General features: G+C 50.2%; 3 protein-coding genes across 3 annotated transcripts; 1 reads left to right on the plus strand and 2 right to left on the minus strand.

Moving 5' to 3' along the window:
* Window positions 1–2,148: 2,148 nt before the first annotated feature.
* CTAM01_16061 (serine/threonine-protein kinase SRPK3) lies at window positions 2,149–3,708 on the minus strand (the record flags this gene model as incomplete). Its single annotated transcript, XM_060532054.1, has 3 exons — window positions 2,149–2,801; window positions 2,850–3,418; window positions 3,491–3,708. 3 exons carry the CDS (start codon window positions 3,706–3,708, stop codon window positions 2,149–2,151), a joined length of 1,440 nt encoding a protein of 479 aa, XP_060373379.1.
* A 3,476-nt stretch (window positions 3,709–7,184) lies between these two features.
* CTAM01_16062 (subtilase) lies at window positions 7,185–11,035 on the plus strand (the record flags this gene model as incomplete). Its single annotated transcript, XM_060532055.1, has 11 exons — window positions 7,185–7,373; window positions 7,439–8,183; window positions 8,237–8,364; window positions 8,439–8,575; window positions 8,629–8,768; window positions 8,825–9,022; window positions 9,101–9,150; window positions 9,208–9,347; window positions 9,417–9,847; window positions 9,901–10,079; window positions 10,133–11,035. The coding sequence occupies 11 exons, from the start codon at window positions 7,185–7,187 to the stop codon at window positions 11,033–11,035; spliced, it is 3,240 nt and encodes a 1,079-aa protein (XP_060373380.1).
* A 338-nt stretch (window positions 11,036–11,373) lies between these two features.
* Window positions 11,374–12,300, minus strand: CTAM01_16063 (uncharacterized protein; the record flags this gene model as incomplete). Its single annotated transcript, XM_060532056.1, has 1 exon — window positions 11,374–12,300. The coding sequence occupies one exon, from the start codon at window positions 12,298–12,300 to the stop codon at window positions 11,374–11,376; it is 927 nt and encodes a 308-aa protein (XP_060373381.1).
* Window positions 12,301–12,821: the final 521 nt, after the last annotated feature.

Raw genomic sequence — 12,821 nt, forward strand, 5'->3', positions numbered from 1 at the left:
AAGACAAAAGCTCAAGTGAAAAGAAAGGAAAGCGTCCGGCGCAATGAAGCAATCTGGCTGCTGATGGTGTGATGATGGTTTCAAGGCCCGAACAATTCATGTGAATATCCTAAGCTTTATAGAATCTATCGGTATAGAGTCGATGGACAGATATGAGCATCGCAATCAGCCATATATCGAGGTGTGCTGGCCTGACGCCCCTCACACCCCCGGTCTGTCAACTCAATCACCTACACATCGTGCCGGCGGAACCGAAGGCTGTCAAAATAATCAAGATGATGTCTACAGGTCCGTGGGAAAATGGTGTGCATGCTACACAGCCATCGCGGATTTGTGTTCGTCTGGTGTCATGTAAGTGCTGCCATCCCTTCGCTTGGAAAGTCTGTACGGACAACCCAAGTTCGGATTCGGCTATAAGCGAAATTTTCTGCAACACTTTAGACGAAGCCCTTGCTTGGAGAACCAGTACGTATCGAGCAATATGGTTAGGTTGTATGATCAGCAAACCAAGCATTTGTTATTCTGCTTGGGCCGCCGGCGGGTTTGTGCCGGTTCATTTAGCACCGCCTCCATTGCTTCAAATTTCCATGAAAACTGGGAGTGATGCGAAGCTCGTGTCGCAGATCACTGTCGCTGTGGGGAAAGCATCTGCGGAGGCCGAGGCCAGCGATTGAAGTATTGAAGGTGAAGGGAATAGGCGGCCTGGGCTAACTGACTTGGTCAGTTGGCTCGTGCCGAACAGCTCTGACACCATACTACAGGAGCTAGTGAGTGAGGATATGCTGTCTCGTGTGGGCTTCCTCTTTGGGCTTTCTGAGACAGCGCTTATTCCAGGCCATCGACAAGCGATCCTTTCAGTCTCATTTTCGAGATGGATTAGAGTTAAACTGTTGAGCTGAACAGTTCACTGTTCATGAAAAATCCATCAACGGGTCGATACCAGGCTTTGACTTAGGTACTGAAAAATTCAGACTAAGATGTGTTGCGCGTCCCTGCTTGCTTGGACGCCCGATCCGGGCGTTCGGCCAGATCATCATCCCGGCTTCTTTTCACAGTTCTCTCTCACGACGTCTGGAGTAATTGGTCTCGATGTTGCAGGCTGTCCGATTATCCGTGTACTTTTTACCTGACGGGCTAGGAGCTTTTTTGCCGCGGAAACTAGTTGCCGTGTCTTTGTTAGCGACAAGCTAGGATTTAAGTTGTCTCAAGTAAAATGAGTATTGAGCAGGTTTTACCGGGTGGGTTGAGCCTCTTCTATGAGCCTTAGTCTTCCAGCCAGGTATATCCTTGCTCAAAATCTATCCCAAGATCATGGAACTAACATGATGTTCTGCCGTGATCCGAGCTGCCCGCAAGTTAAGGAAAGCATCAGAGAATGTACCCATTATGATAAGATGAGTTCTGTTAGATCGAATGGCAGGCTGCATCTTTCTCCGCATGTGCAGAAACAGTCAGAGGAGGTGGATGAGCTCAACCGTGCGGTATTAGTCAACACTTGAGTCAATCAGTAAGGATGAGATGATCGTTGACGCTTCAACTTCATTGAGGCTGGAAAGTCACCGGTCCGTGTTTAAAAGTTCTCACGTGGCAACGATCTTCTCAATCTTCCGCGGGGTCCCATGATCTGTCCCGACGGGATAGGGTCCTTAGTTCTTCATTGATGCTCGGAGCTCCGAGAGGAGTAGAGGGCGGCGTCCAGTCTCACCGACAAGAAAGTACCACTCGAGCATTCGAGGTTACTGCAAAAGTCAGGCATCCGCGGGCAAGTCCGTAGATGAATGGTGATGACTTTTGGGTCGGTAGAGAAAATGAAATATCAGCTCTGTAGGTGTCATCTGAAGACGCGAACCTTTTTGATATTAGAGGCGCTCAACACATGGCAAGAATTTCCCAAGGTCTTTTTCGTCTACCGACTACTGCGTGTAACATTGACTAACAGATGGCCATGTGCTTGCATCACAGAAGCTGGGCAGCAACTTATAAGTATGCGGCGGCGATACCGCTTCACCATTCCCAAGCTACTATCACTGGTTTAAAAAAGTTCTGTTCGGAAACAAGTCTGGGACCTATGGATCATGCAGAGTTTTAGAGGACTTGTTCTTAAGGAAACTTCGCTCTCAATTATCTAGCGTTTTGCTTACTTAGGAGCTAGTTGTCCGCTTCTCCCTGGCTTACTCCTGCTGAAATCGGGGTAGCTAGCCAAGGATCCTGGAGTAAAGCTGCTGCTGAGGGGCGATGCGAAGGATCGTACTGGAAAATAGATCTCAGCATACAAATGATCTGCTTTTCCTCATCATCGTCCACATCCTCTGCCTTGTGGGCCTTTATAAGCTTCTCCAGAGTCTCATGAAGTTGGGGCGGTCCGCGCTCGCCTACGTCGAATTGAAATCCATCCATGTCATCACCACCTTCACCAAATTCGTCCGCTTCGCGATTTGATAGACTGTCATCGGAATCCCCGTCCTCGGAGAATTCTTCTTCGAAGTCCATTGGGCGCGCATCAAGTCGGTCTCCATTCGAGCCATAGTACTTCGTTGCATTCGGCCATTTTGCTAACAGACATTCTGGCAGCGATCCAATGATGTCAGTTAGCTGTATCAGGTGCTCATCCTTGATACCTTGATCGCTAAGACCGAAAGGTGGGAGCTCAAATAGCGCCGCGCCTGTGATGAGTTCATAGGCGAGGCAACCGAAACTCCAAATGTCGATCCCTGTGCCGAAGGCTTCGTTCAGGATTGCTTCAGGTGCTCGTAAAGACACTGGAGTCACAACTGAGCGCGGAGGATCGTCTATGGGGAAAGCTAGAGCCATGTGAGCCTCAAGAAATCAAAGCTGTCGAGATGTCCTACCTCCACCTAAGTCCGAAAGCTTCGTCACTTCATCTAGCCCTGTAAGCGCGAATTCCGACAATGGCTCAGACACAGCCAGGTATTTGGGAGCCCATTTGTCAGGCTTGCCATCAATGCGCCGCAAATGGTCGATATTCGTTGTGTCCTCGGCTTGCTTGAGCACCTGGCGCTCGAAATGAGTGAGGTCCTGCAGAGCGAAGAGAACGTTGCCAGACTGAAGATCGCCGTGAACTATTTCATTCTCATGGAGAAACTGTAGCCCTGAAAGCACTTGTCGTAAAATGCGTTTGGTTTTATCCTTTGCAAAGCGTCGTACAGGTGGGTTCCGGGGATCGTAAATTTCGGCGGGGGCGTTGAGGACGGAGGACAAGCTTGGACCCATGGGTTCGAGTACAAGACAAAGATGTCTTCCATTAGGGCCGTCATGGTAGAACGAATCTAGTAGGGCCACGACAAATCTTGAGCACGGGTCCTCTGGTACCCTTTCGGCGAGAAGGCGTTGGATCTTCACTTCATTTGGTTCATCTCGTTTGGCTACCTCGATCTTCAAAGCAACGTAACGATTATTTCTAGAGACATATGAGCTGAATGAAACTCGGTGGGCAACTGGAAGGGGAGGGAACAATGGCGACGCGACTTACGACATATCAAAAGCAAGCCAGACAGTTCCGAATGAGCCGTTCCCAAGCTTTCGTATAATTTCGTAGTGACCGTCGAAAACATCACCAAAATGAACTGGATGAAATCCTCCAGGATGATATGACTCTGACCATTCACATGGCGTGCCAGCTTGGTGAAATCTGAAGTTTTCCTCTGACGAAGGGTCGGTCGAAGGAGGTGTTGGCGGTGGTGACGACATGGTGAATGTGCGATCAACTCGGGGTTCCCGGAGGTTGCAATTTCAGCGACGCTTGGTGTTGATATCTCGGGGCATGCGCTGGCCTGAGAACAGCTTCCGAGCGTCGATGGAGGGATGAAGAAAAGCTGAAGAACTTGAGATGCAAACTAACGGGAATGAAGTTGGCGAAGATCAATCAGTGCCTTGGCTGATGCCGCGCGCTTGTGTACCTTAACCCGCTGTGCAGCCCCACCCACGCACCCACCTCACGGACCACACCAATCTCCTTGCCGCCCATTGGCATGGTGAACACGGTGCCCCACTGTAGATCAATCTTGGCGCTTACATAAACTTCGTCCGGGACTTAGACTCTCAGTCTCAGACTCTCAGTACACCTCGGCGCACCATAGCTAACTGCACTTGTTGGTTCAACAGCCGCAGCCACAGTGGCACAGCTCGATGAGCCTACCGTCAGCCGGCCTAGTCGATTTCAGGAGAGTATGATAATGCGACGCTTAAGGTTTACATCAATGAATTCCTCCACTCAACAGCCAGCCATTCTCATGGTTTAAGCAGTAAATGATAATTAAGTTCAAGACATGGTCACATCACAACCAATGGCCAATCCTGACGCCCAGCTTCATGCTTCTTCTCTTTGCCGCCGGCCATAGATTGGCCGAGGCCTGCTGTTTCCCAACTTATCACAGAGCAGTGCACATATCGGTCTTCAATCCATAGATGTAGTGTACATTGTTAATACAACAAGACGAAGAGTCTACGCCCATGATGAAATCTTTAAATATCGGCGTCACCAACTGGTGACGTTGGGAGATTCGTGTCCCATATCCGTCCATTCCTCATTCAATTTACTCTGTTCTCGGATTCAAAATCAATAATTAGTGCCTTGAACGGCATTCTTTGTCTCGATACTTTTGTCTTCCACTTCAATCACCGCTGTGCCGCCAAAAGTCCGTTGAAATGGATATCGAGTTCAATCCCACAAACATGTACGCCAACAACAGCGAACTTCGCTCTGCCTATCAACGTCTCGTACGCCAATGGTCAGACCAGAATGGCCTTCTCGAGATATGTGTCTTAGCTGTTATCGTGTATGGACTCCCCCTCTCAGCATACTTTGACGGGCTGGCACATCTAATGCCTCTTCAGTAATGGTCCCCATACAAGTTATAGTGATGCTAGAAGTCACTTGACGGTGGACTTTTACACCCCAGGCGGCACTGCGGGAACATTCAGATACCATTCTAGGCGGCATGTTCCAGCAGCTTCGCCAGCTCGTAGGCAGAGACGTAGCCGACGCTGAAACATTCACGACTACTTAGGGACCTCTGTGTATGAAGGTGGTAGCTGGCTTAGGAAAGCTTTCTCTCTCATGCTATTGTAAAATAATGGACGGAGCCAATGCTTGTGAGGATTTAGACTTGTTGCACGATACAAGAAATCTACCGTGAAAGAAAAGTCGACTTCAAGTGAAGGTACCTTAGATTGTATGACTTCCAGGGGAGTGTCGATAGCAAAGCGTCATACCCTAGGTGGCCCTGAGTCTTGCGACGAAATCAGACGATAGCGAATCCTCAGCGATGTACCTTAAGGGAGGACTTGTAGTTTCAATGTCTATTTGTAAATACTTCCTTGCTATTATTTCCTTATTTCCATTTGTTCCTCTCAATCAGTATAAGTTCAATTGAAAGATTCAGCTCCTAACGGTGATGAGAACGTGCATAACGATAATACTGGTTATGGTAGGGCATGATCATTATTTTTTGATTCATTGAAGGGAATCTCTCAGAACCATTTAGTTAGAGAAGCATACGGTCTTCTGCCCTCCCCGTTACCCCAACTATATTCTGATACTTATTTCGTTTTGCATCTCATCTTACACCTTGATCTCTGCTGTGATTCGTCCCCGTAAGGTCAGAAAGCCTTCGCTAGCCAGAGAATCCGGTGAGGTGTGTTTAACGCTTCGAAGAGCAAGATGGATTCTACCATCTTATCTTAGATTCATTTGGCAAGCCTGTAACTTCATGATTTTCCATATCTTTTGGATCGCCGACTTGCTAAATTCATTTCGCAATCTCAAAATGGTTCAACATCTTTTGCATCGTTCCGGTAGTTGCTGGTAATAGCGATGAAAAGCCATGAAAGGTCACAAATCCTAAAGGAGCTCTCTGCTTGATCGCCGCTTGCCGCTTGCTCTTGAGCCAAGTGAGTTACACCTGTAATAGGTTCTGCTAGGTTAAAGGCTCACATTCTGGGCAGGCAGGTCTTGGAGCGTAAGTCAGGGTAGTTGAGGGGCGACGAGCGTCCAAACAAAGTTTTTAAACGTTCGACTTACTTCGAACTCTTTCAGGAAGGTGTGTTGAAAGTTGTTATCCTTCGTCTCCAGGGATCCAAATGTGCGGACACATTCAGTCCCCGTTTCCGTTGCAATCAAGCGCACAAATTATCTTGGCCGCTCAACTTTGTTCCTGGCAGGGATTTACCCCTCATCACCTCACCTACCACGCCATGCAGGGTCTTTACCAAATATTGCATGCTTGGCACCGCTCGGGAATAACTCTATACGACAAGACAGGCATGTCAGAACGAATCAAGGCAGGGCTCTGTGCGTTGCCATATTTGAAGGCTCGGCTTTTCGCTAAGGAACTTCTAAAGTGAATGTTGTGTAAGACTTTAGTCAGTTCAGCGGCCTGCAAGCCAGATTTAACTTCCGATGAATGACGATCAGCCATCTGTTCCTGATTTTACCAGTAAACCATCCATCTCGTCACGAATCATGTCAATAGGCGGCCGACTTCGGATCTTCGACAAGGATCCCAATTAGGCTTCGTTCCGAACCTTCCACCATGACTTCAGCAAAGAGGCCGGGACCTGCATGAGATGCCGGAGCAAAATCCTTATTGGAACGCACAGTGGTAATGTAATGCCTCTAATTTCAGTTCATAATGGTCGTTACTCCTGCGTGATGGCCCGGGTAAGAAGTCATTACCGCCATTATTCTTGGCGCGATACCCGAGGTGGAAAAGTTTCGCCTTCTACTGCGCCTGTTCCGTGATCCGTTTCAAAGAATTCGATTGGCGAAGATATGCCAAGATCCGACCACGGATGTCACCTCGGTAGAAACAAGGTGACCACCGACTATCACCGAGCAGGAAGCTAGCATCTAATCTAATCATTCCCGCCTTGCTCGATCCACTCGAATGCAACTGAGTACAGCCAAATCCCTGCATTCCACTTAATCCAGTTGAGAAGATACTCCGCGCCAGGCGGGACGAGGAGCATTGGGAATTTTAGTAGCATCCCCTACCTGAGTGTCTACGCCGTTGGCTTCCGTAGTACATAAGGTGACAAGAGCCTCCATCGTTGGTCATTCATGTTGCACTATCCCACCGGCTAAGGCTCAATGCTGCCTTGTCCCTCTCGTCAATCAAGACCTGCCCTGAGTCCTGAGTAATCGTTGTCAGACGTTACTTTTCATCATGGGAGTCAAGTCTCTCTTGGCTTTGGCCTCCTTCATCTTCTGTGGAGAAGTCCTAGGTCAGACGTCTCCAGATGACCCTGAAGCAATTCTTGGGCCCATTTCTCCAATCTCCATCGAAAGCGGCCGATACATCGTCAAGTTCTCATCCTCCGGCTCAGCTAAATTCAGAAAGCGTGACGGAGATCTTGTATGACTATCTCAGTCCCTGATTTTGTTTTACGAAAGACATTAATTTCTCTGACACAACTACAGGACACTGCCGGCTTCTTTACCACCCTCCAGAATGCCGGCAAAGATGCTTCCCCAGCAGTGAGCTTCAACTCGCAGCTGTTTCACGGAGCTTCCTTTGACTTGGGGAATGATACCTCTGAAACTGTAGCCGATATTCAAGCTCTGCCGGAAGTTGAGAAGATATGGTCTGCTGCACTTTTCTCACTTCCCATCACGACTGAAGCGGTTGTACAGACAGAGTTCCCCACTTGGAGCCCTCACAATGACACTAGCGTCGCTCTTGCACATGCCAACGGCCATTTTGGCGAAGGGGTGACCGTCGCTATTGTTGACTCCGGCATCGATTACAATCATCCCGCTCTCGGTGGCGGGTTCGGCTCTGGGTTCAAGGTTGAGAGTGGCTACGATTTTGTTGGCGACAACTACGAACCTGGAGACATCTACCTCCCAGACGAGGACCCGATTGACTGCAATGGCCATGGCACACACGTTGCTGGCATCATCGCTAGCAGTAACGAGTTTGTGCCTGGTGTTGCACCCTCGGCTCGTCTTCGTGCCTACAAAGTATTTGGGTGCGGAGGTAGCACCTACGAGGATGTAATTGTTGTGGGCTTCCTCCGAGCTCACGAGGAGGGCGCAGACATAGTCAGCGCCTCGCTTGGTTCTAACAGAGGATTTGTTGACACCCCTCTTGCGGTGGTGGCAACCGCCATTCAAGCTGCCGGCACTTTTGTCTCTATCGCCGCCGGAAACGCTGGTGAAAGTAGTGAGTTCTCCTCAATCCAGGAAAAATCATTTCTGACTGATTGGCGTCAATAGATGGCCCTTGGTATACTAGCAGCGGCGGCAATGGCATTGGTAGCACTGCCGTCGGGAGTGTAGAGCATGATGAGCTCGTTGCATGGACGGCAACCGCGCGTTCCAGTAGTGGCGAAACTCGTGATTTTGTTCGTATTTGATACCCTAGCAACTGCAGTGGTTGTATCTTCCCGATTGGTTCGCAGCTCATACATGTTTTCAGATCTACCTTGCAGACAACGGGGTCCAGTGGTCTCTTAACGGAACGGCCCCAGCTTCATGGGCCCCCAATCCTCGGGACCACGCTGATCAGTGTGGTATCGACTTCACTATTCCTGACACCAATGTTTTGGTCCTGCCGTAAGTTCAAATGACTGCCAGTTTCCCTGAATCTTTCTAACACAGGATTCCAGCCGGGCGGACTGTGGATGGCAAAGAACCGATAGTGGCTTAATGGAAAAGGTGGACTGGGTTCTGATTTACAACTATAACGGCTCCGATTGGGAGATCCCTGGCCGTGTTCGATACGATGCTGAGCGGCAAGCCAAAGGGTGTAAGTTAGATATCTCTCGCGTCATGCACAAGAATGAGTCTGACCACTACTACCAGACAGCTTGATCAACTACGAGGACGGAGACTGGCTCGTCAGCCAACATGAAAGGAACTACACCGTGACCTTTGAGTTTGTCAACGACAACAAACCTGCTGCGATTGATCGTCCTTCCTTCGCAGGAGGTAGGATCGACCAGTTCACATCTTGGGGACCAACCCTAGATGCGCGCATGGTTCCCCAAATTTCCGCACCAGGTAGGTTTCCCAATCGATCTAAGAGATTATGCGATTGACACTTTAGAGGCGGCTCGATATTCTCGACTTTCCCGATAGGCTCAGGCAGTTGGGCAACACTTTCAGGTACCAGCATGGCTACTCCTTACGTGAGTGTTGTATCGAGAGTACCGATGCGAGCTGGATGTTTGACTGATACCCATTAGATATCCGGCGTTGCTGCCTTGTTCTTCTCATCGCGGGGTGGACGCGCTGCCCTCGGGGATGGCGGTGCCAAGTTGGCTCATGAAGTCATCGTTTCCAGCGGCAAGCCCATTCGTCATTACGACGGCACTGATAGCCTCGCGTAAGTGGTTCCTTCTTGTCTCGTCTTTTTCTTGGGAGACAAACGCTGATACAAGTTCTATGCTCTTAGCTCTGTGATTCATCAGGGAGCAGGTTTGGTTGATGCCTTCAAAGTTGTGGGCTACTCGACCCTCGTGAGCCCAGCGGTGCTCAACCTCAACGACACAGAGCATTTCCAGGGTACTCAAAGTGTGCAGATCACCAACTCTGGGGATGAGTCTGTGACATACCAGTTCTCACATGAAGCCGGCATTACTGCCCTCACTAAGAGTGCCGGAACTGCCTGGGTATCCGTTTCACCTCCATACGTCTCCGGGGATGGGAATACTGCCACAGTCGAGATTTCCCCCGCCGATCTGACCTTGAGTCCCGGTGAAAGTGGATCTGTCTCTATCACTTTCACTGAGCCGTCTTCACCTGATGCTGCCACTCTTCCAGTCTACGGAGGGTCAATCGTGGTCGCTGGGTCTCAGGGAGAAGCAGTACGAGTGTCGTACATGGGTGAGTCGGGTATATTCCAGAATCCACATCCGTTTTAGCTGACCAGGCTCCAGGAATCAAGGGCTCTCTGTATTCCAGTGATATTTGGGAAATGGAACGAGGCGTTCCCCTACTACTCAGTGGATATGGCGGTCTCATGGAGGAGGGCCACAACTACACATTTGAGGAGGGTGGCGATGTTCCGCAGCCGTACTTCAATGTTCTTTGGTCAACTCAAGAAATCAGCTTCGATGTAAGACCGGTCACTTCACTTATTGGTACGAAGCTCTAACACTGCACCACCAGTATGTCGCTCGCGACTGGAACGAGACAGACTGGGCCTACCCAGCAATCCCTGGGCAGGCCAAATACTTAGGTTCCTTTATCACAGTTCCCCAGGGGCTTTCGGACTCTATCACCTCTTTTCCTCTAAGGAACTACCCGCGGAACGGTGGCGGTGTCTATGCCCCTCCACAGAATGTTTTCGCTCATGAGGGTGATATCCCAGCTGGCGAGTACCGCATTCTCTGCCGCGCACTCCGTACCTTCGGTGATCCCAGCAACCTCAATGACTGGCAGTACAAAGTCTCACCCTGGTTCCGCATCACTAGGGAGAAGCCTCCGGTAACTGCAACCCCCACGACGGCGGAGGCTACTCCAGCCCCAACGACCTCTTCCGTTAGCTTGCCGGAGCCATGCGCCGCAACTTCGACACCAGTCAGCATCGAAGCAACCCTTGCTTCGGGCGAAGGTCCTTACAACCTATACCTCTACGCTGACTTTGCATCAATTGACCTGAGCGGATCTCAAACCCCGTTGAACTTCTCCATCACCAACGGCACTCAGGTTGAGACCTGGTTCAACTCCTCTTGGAGGTTCCTCTCTGTGCATACCAACACCAACAGCTTAATCTACGTGTACGCGTCGAGCCGTGTGACCGGCGCCTTTTCTTTCCTCGGATGCACAGTAACAGATGGTGTTTTGGGGTGCGAATCTAACGGCAAGTCTGCGCTTTACGTTTGCGATAGCACGACTGGACTTTTGCGTCACGGAACTCAGCCTCTGGATGGGTGCCAGACTGTCACGCTCAAAGTCGGGCCAAGAGAAAATCCGAACTGCGCAGCTACAACGACTTCTGTCACTGCTACGGAAATAACAGCGGCGCCTACTACTTTTTCGACTGCAATTGTCTCGGTCTCGTCGTCTTAGCTTGAATCTGCGGGAACTTTCGGATGTGATCCTGGGTAGCTGCTAACCAGAGTGGTACCGCCGATTCAGTAAATACTGTCATTCAACTCTGTATATAGTATTTTGCCTTATCTTATGTAGCTACAAACGCTATCGGCACATTAAATCCGATGCACAAATTTTCCTCAAAACCTAGATGTTGCCTTGAATGCGCCAACGAGATGCTCTTAGCTATTTGCGTATATATTTGCTTCTTAAACTATTTACACGATGAACTCATTGCACCAGAAAGTTTCCATATCTCGAATGGTAAAGATTTCACTCTCAACTCCAGCCATAAAACATTCATGATTCATCTCTTAGTTGGGGTAGTCCTTCAATAAAATTCCGTATCCCTCAAGCAGAGATGGGCCACCGGCAACAACCGTGATCTGGTCATTGGTTCCGACAACAACACCATAGAGGTACCGATCTCCGTTCTCGTTGATCCAGAAAGGACCCCCAGACTGTCCACCTTGAGCATCGGCATCAGTCACAACAGGAGAACCTCTGTCACACAGAGTCGCGGAAGAAGCTGTAATAGCCTCTTGACGGTAAGGCTGTTGTCCGCCCTTGTCGCCAGGGTATCCGTAGTGGAAGAACATGGCGCGGTTGAGCTGAGTGTCAGGGTTCACCGTCTTCAACCCAAGCCAACCGTTGGTGGATCCAGCCTTCTCGCCGAGGACGAAGATGGCCCAGTCGTAGGCGTTGGCGCACCAGCCTTCCTGACCGTAGTCAGGGCGGAAGACGCGGATCACGTCGTAGCCGCCGAGGGCCTCGCCGTTGTCGTAGGCGGGCTGGAAGCGGGCGGTTGCGCCATTCTCTGGGATGCAGTGGCGCGCGGTGACAACGTGGCGGGAACCGATCAACGCACCACTGCAGATTGCACCGTTGGAGAGTGCGATTCTGCCCATGGCACGGTAAGGGTAGTCCTTGTTGGTCCAGAGGACGCGGTTGTCGACACCCCCGATGATACCGCGCTTCGAGGGTTGAGAAGATCCGGGATTTGAGGGGGGGAAGTCCGTGAAGTTCGCATCCTGGCCGGTAAGGCTAAGCGTGATGACCTCGGGGACAACTCCTGCGACCTTGCGCTCCTTTAGCGAGGAGACAATGGTAGGGTCGAACCCGATGGGCTTGATCAAGGTTGATGGATCTGGCAGTTTGGCACCTTCCACCGTGGGAGCAGCGAAGGCGCACGATCCAAATGAGAGAGCCGCTGTGGCTGCAAAAGGAACAAAGCGAACCATTGTGATATGAGGTCTTGAGAGTAACCGGTTGATAGTGATCGGGATGTGAGACTGGGATGAGCTGATTCTGGACTCAATGATGTCTGCGAGCAAGACAGACTTTATACTCCTGTATAGTAAGCTAAATATCAACTTCTCATCACATCAATACTGCATGTGAGATAATCTTGACCCGGCCATGACCCAAAGCTGGGGATGTTCACTAGAATCATTGCTGCCTGGGAATGCATGCTAGGTTGACTTGGACCCCATCAACCAAGCTCTATACGATGTTGCTACGCAGTCAGACTGAGCTGGGGAAGTTGGCCCCCATCGTCGGACTGGAAAGCGAGCATAAGCGCCTGGAACGTTCGTTCGGAAACTAAGGAACGGGTAAGATCCTAAGTCTACGCTATGAGGACGAGCGGCTATTCAGACTTCTGCCCTGTCGATCCAACTACAAGGTTCAGAAGCATCAGCCGACGACCAGAGACCTTTGCAAAGGACCGCTTGGCGCATCCAATGGAAGATCAGAAATGGCA

The sequence above is a fragment of the Colletotrichum tamarilloi genome (genome assembly GCF_030869305.1).
Source record: "Colletotrichum tamarilloi strain Tom-12 chromosome Unknown Scaffold_193.1, whole genome shotgun sequence".
NCBI lineage: Eukaryota > Fungi > Ascomycota > Sordariomycetes > Glomerellales > Glomerellaceae > Colletotrichum > Colletotrichum tamarilloi.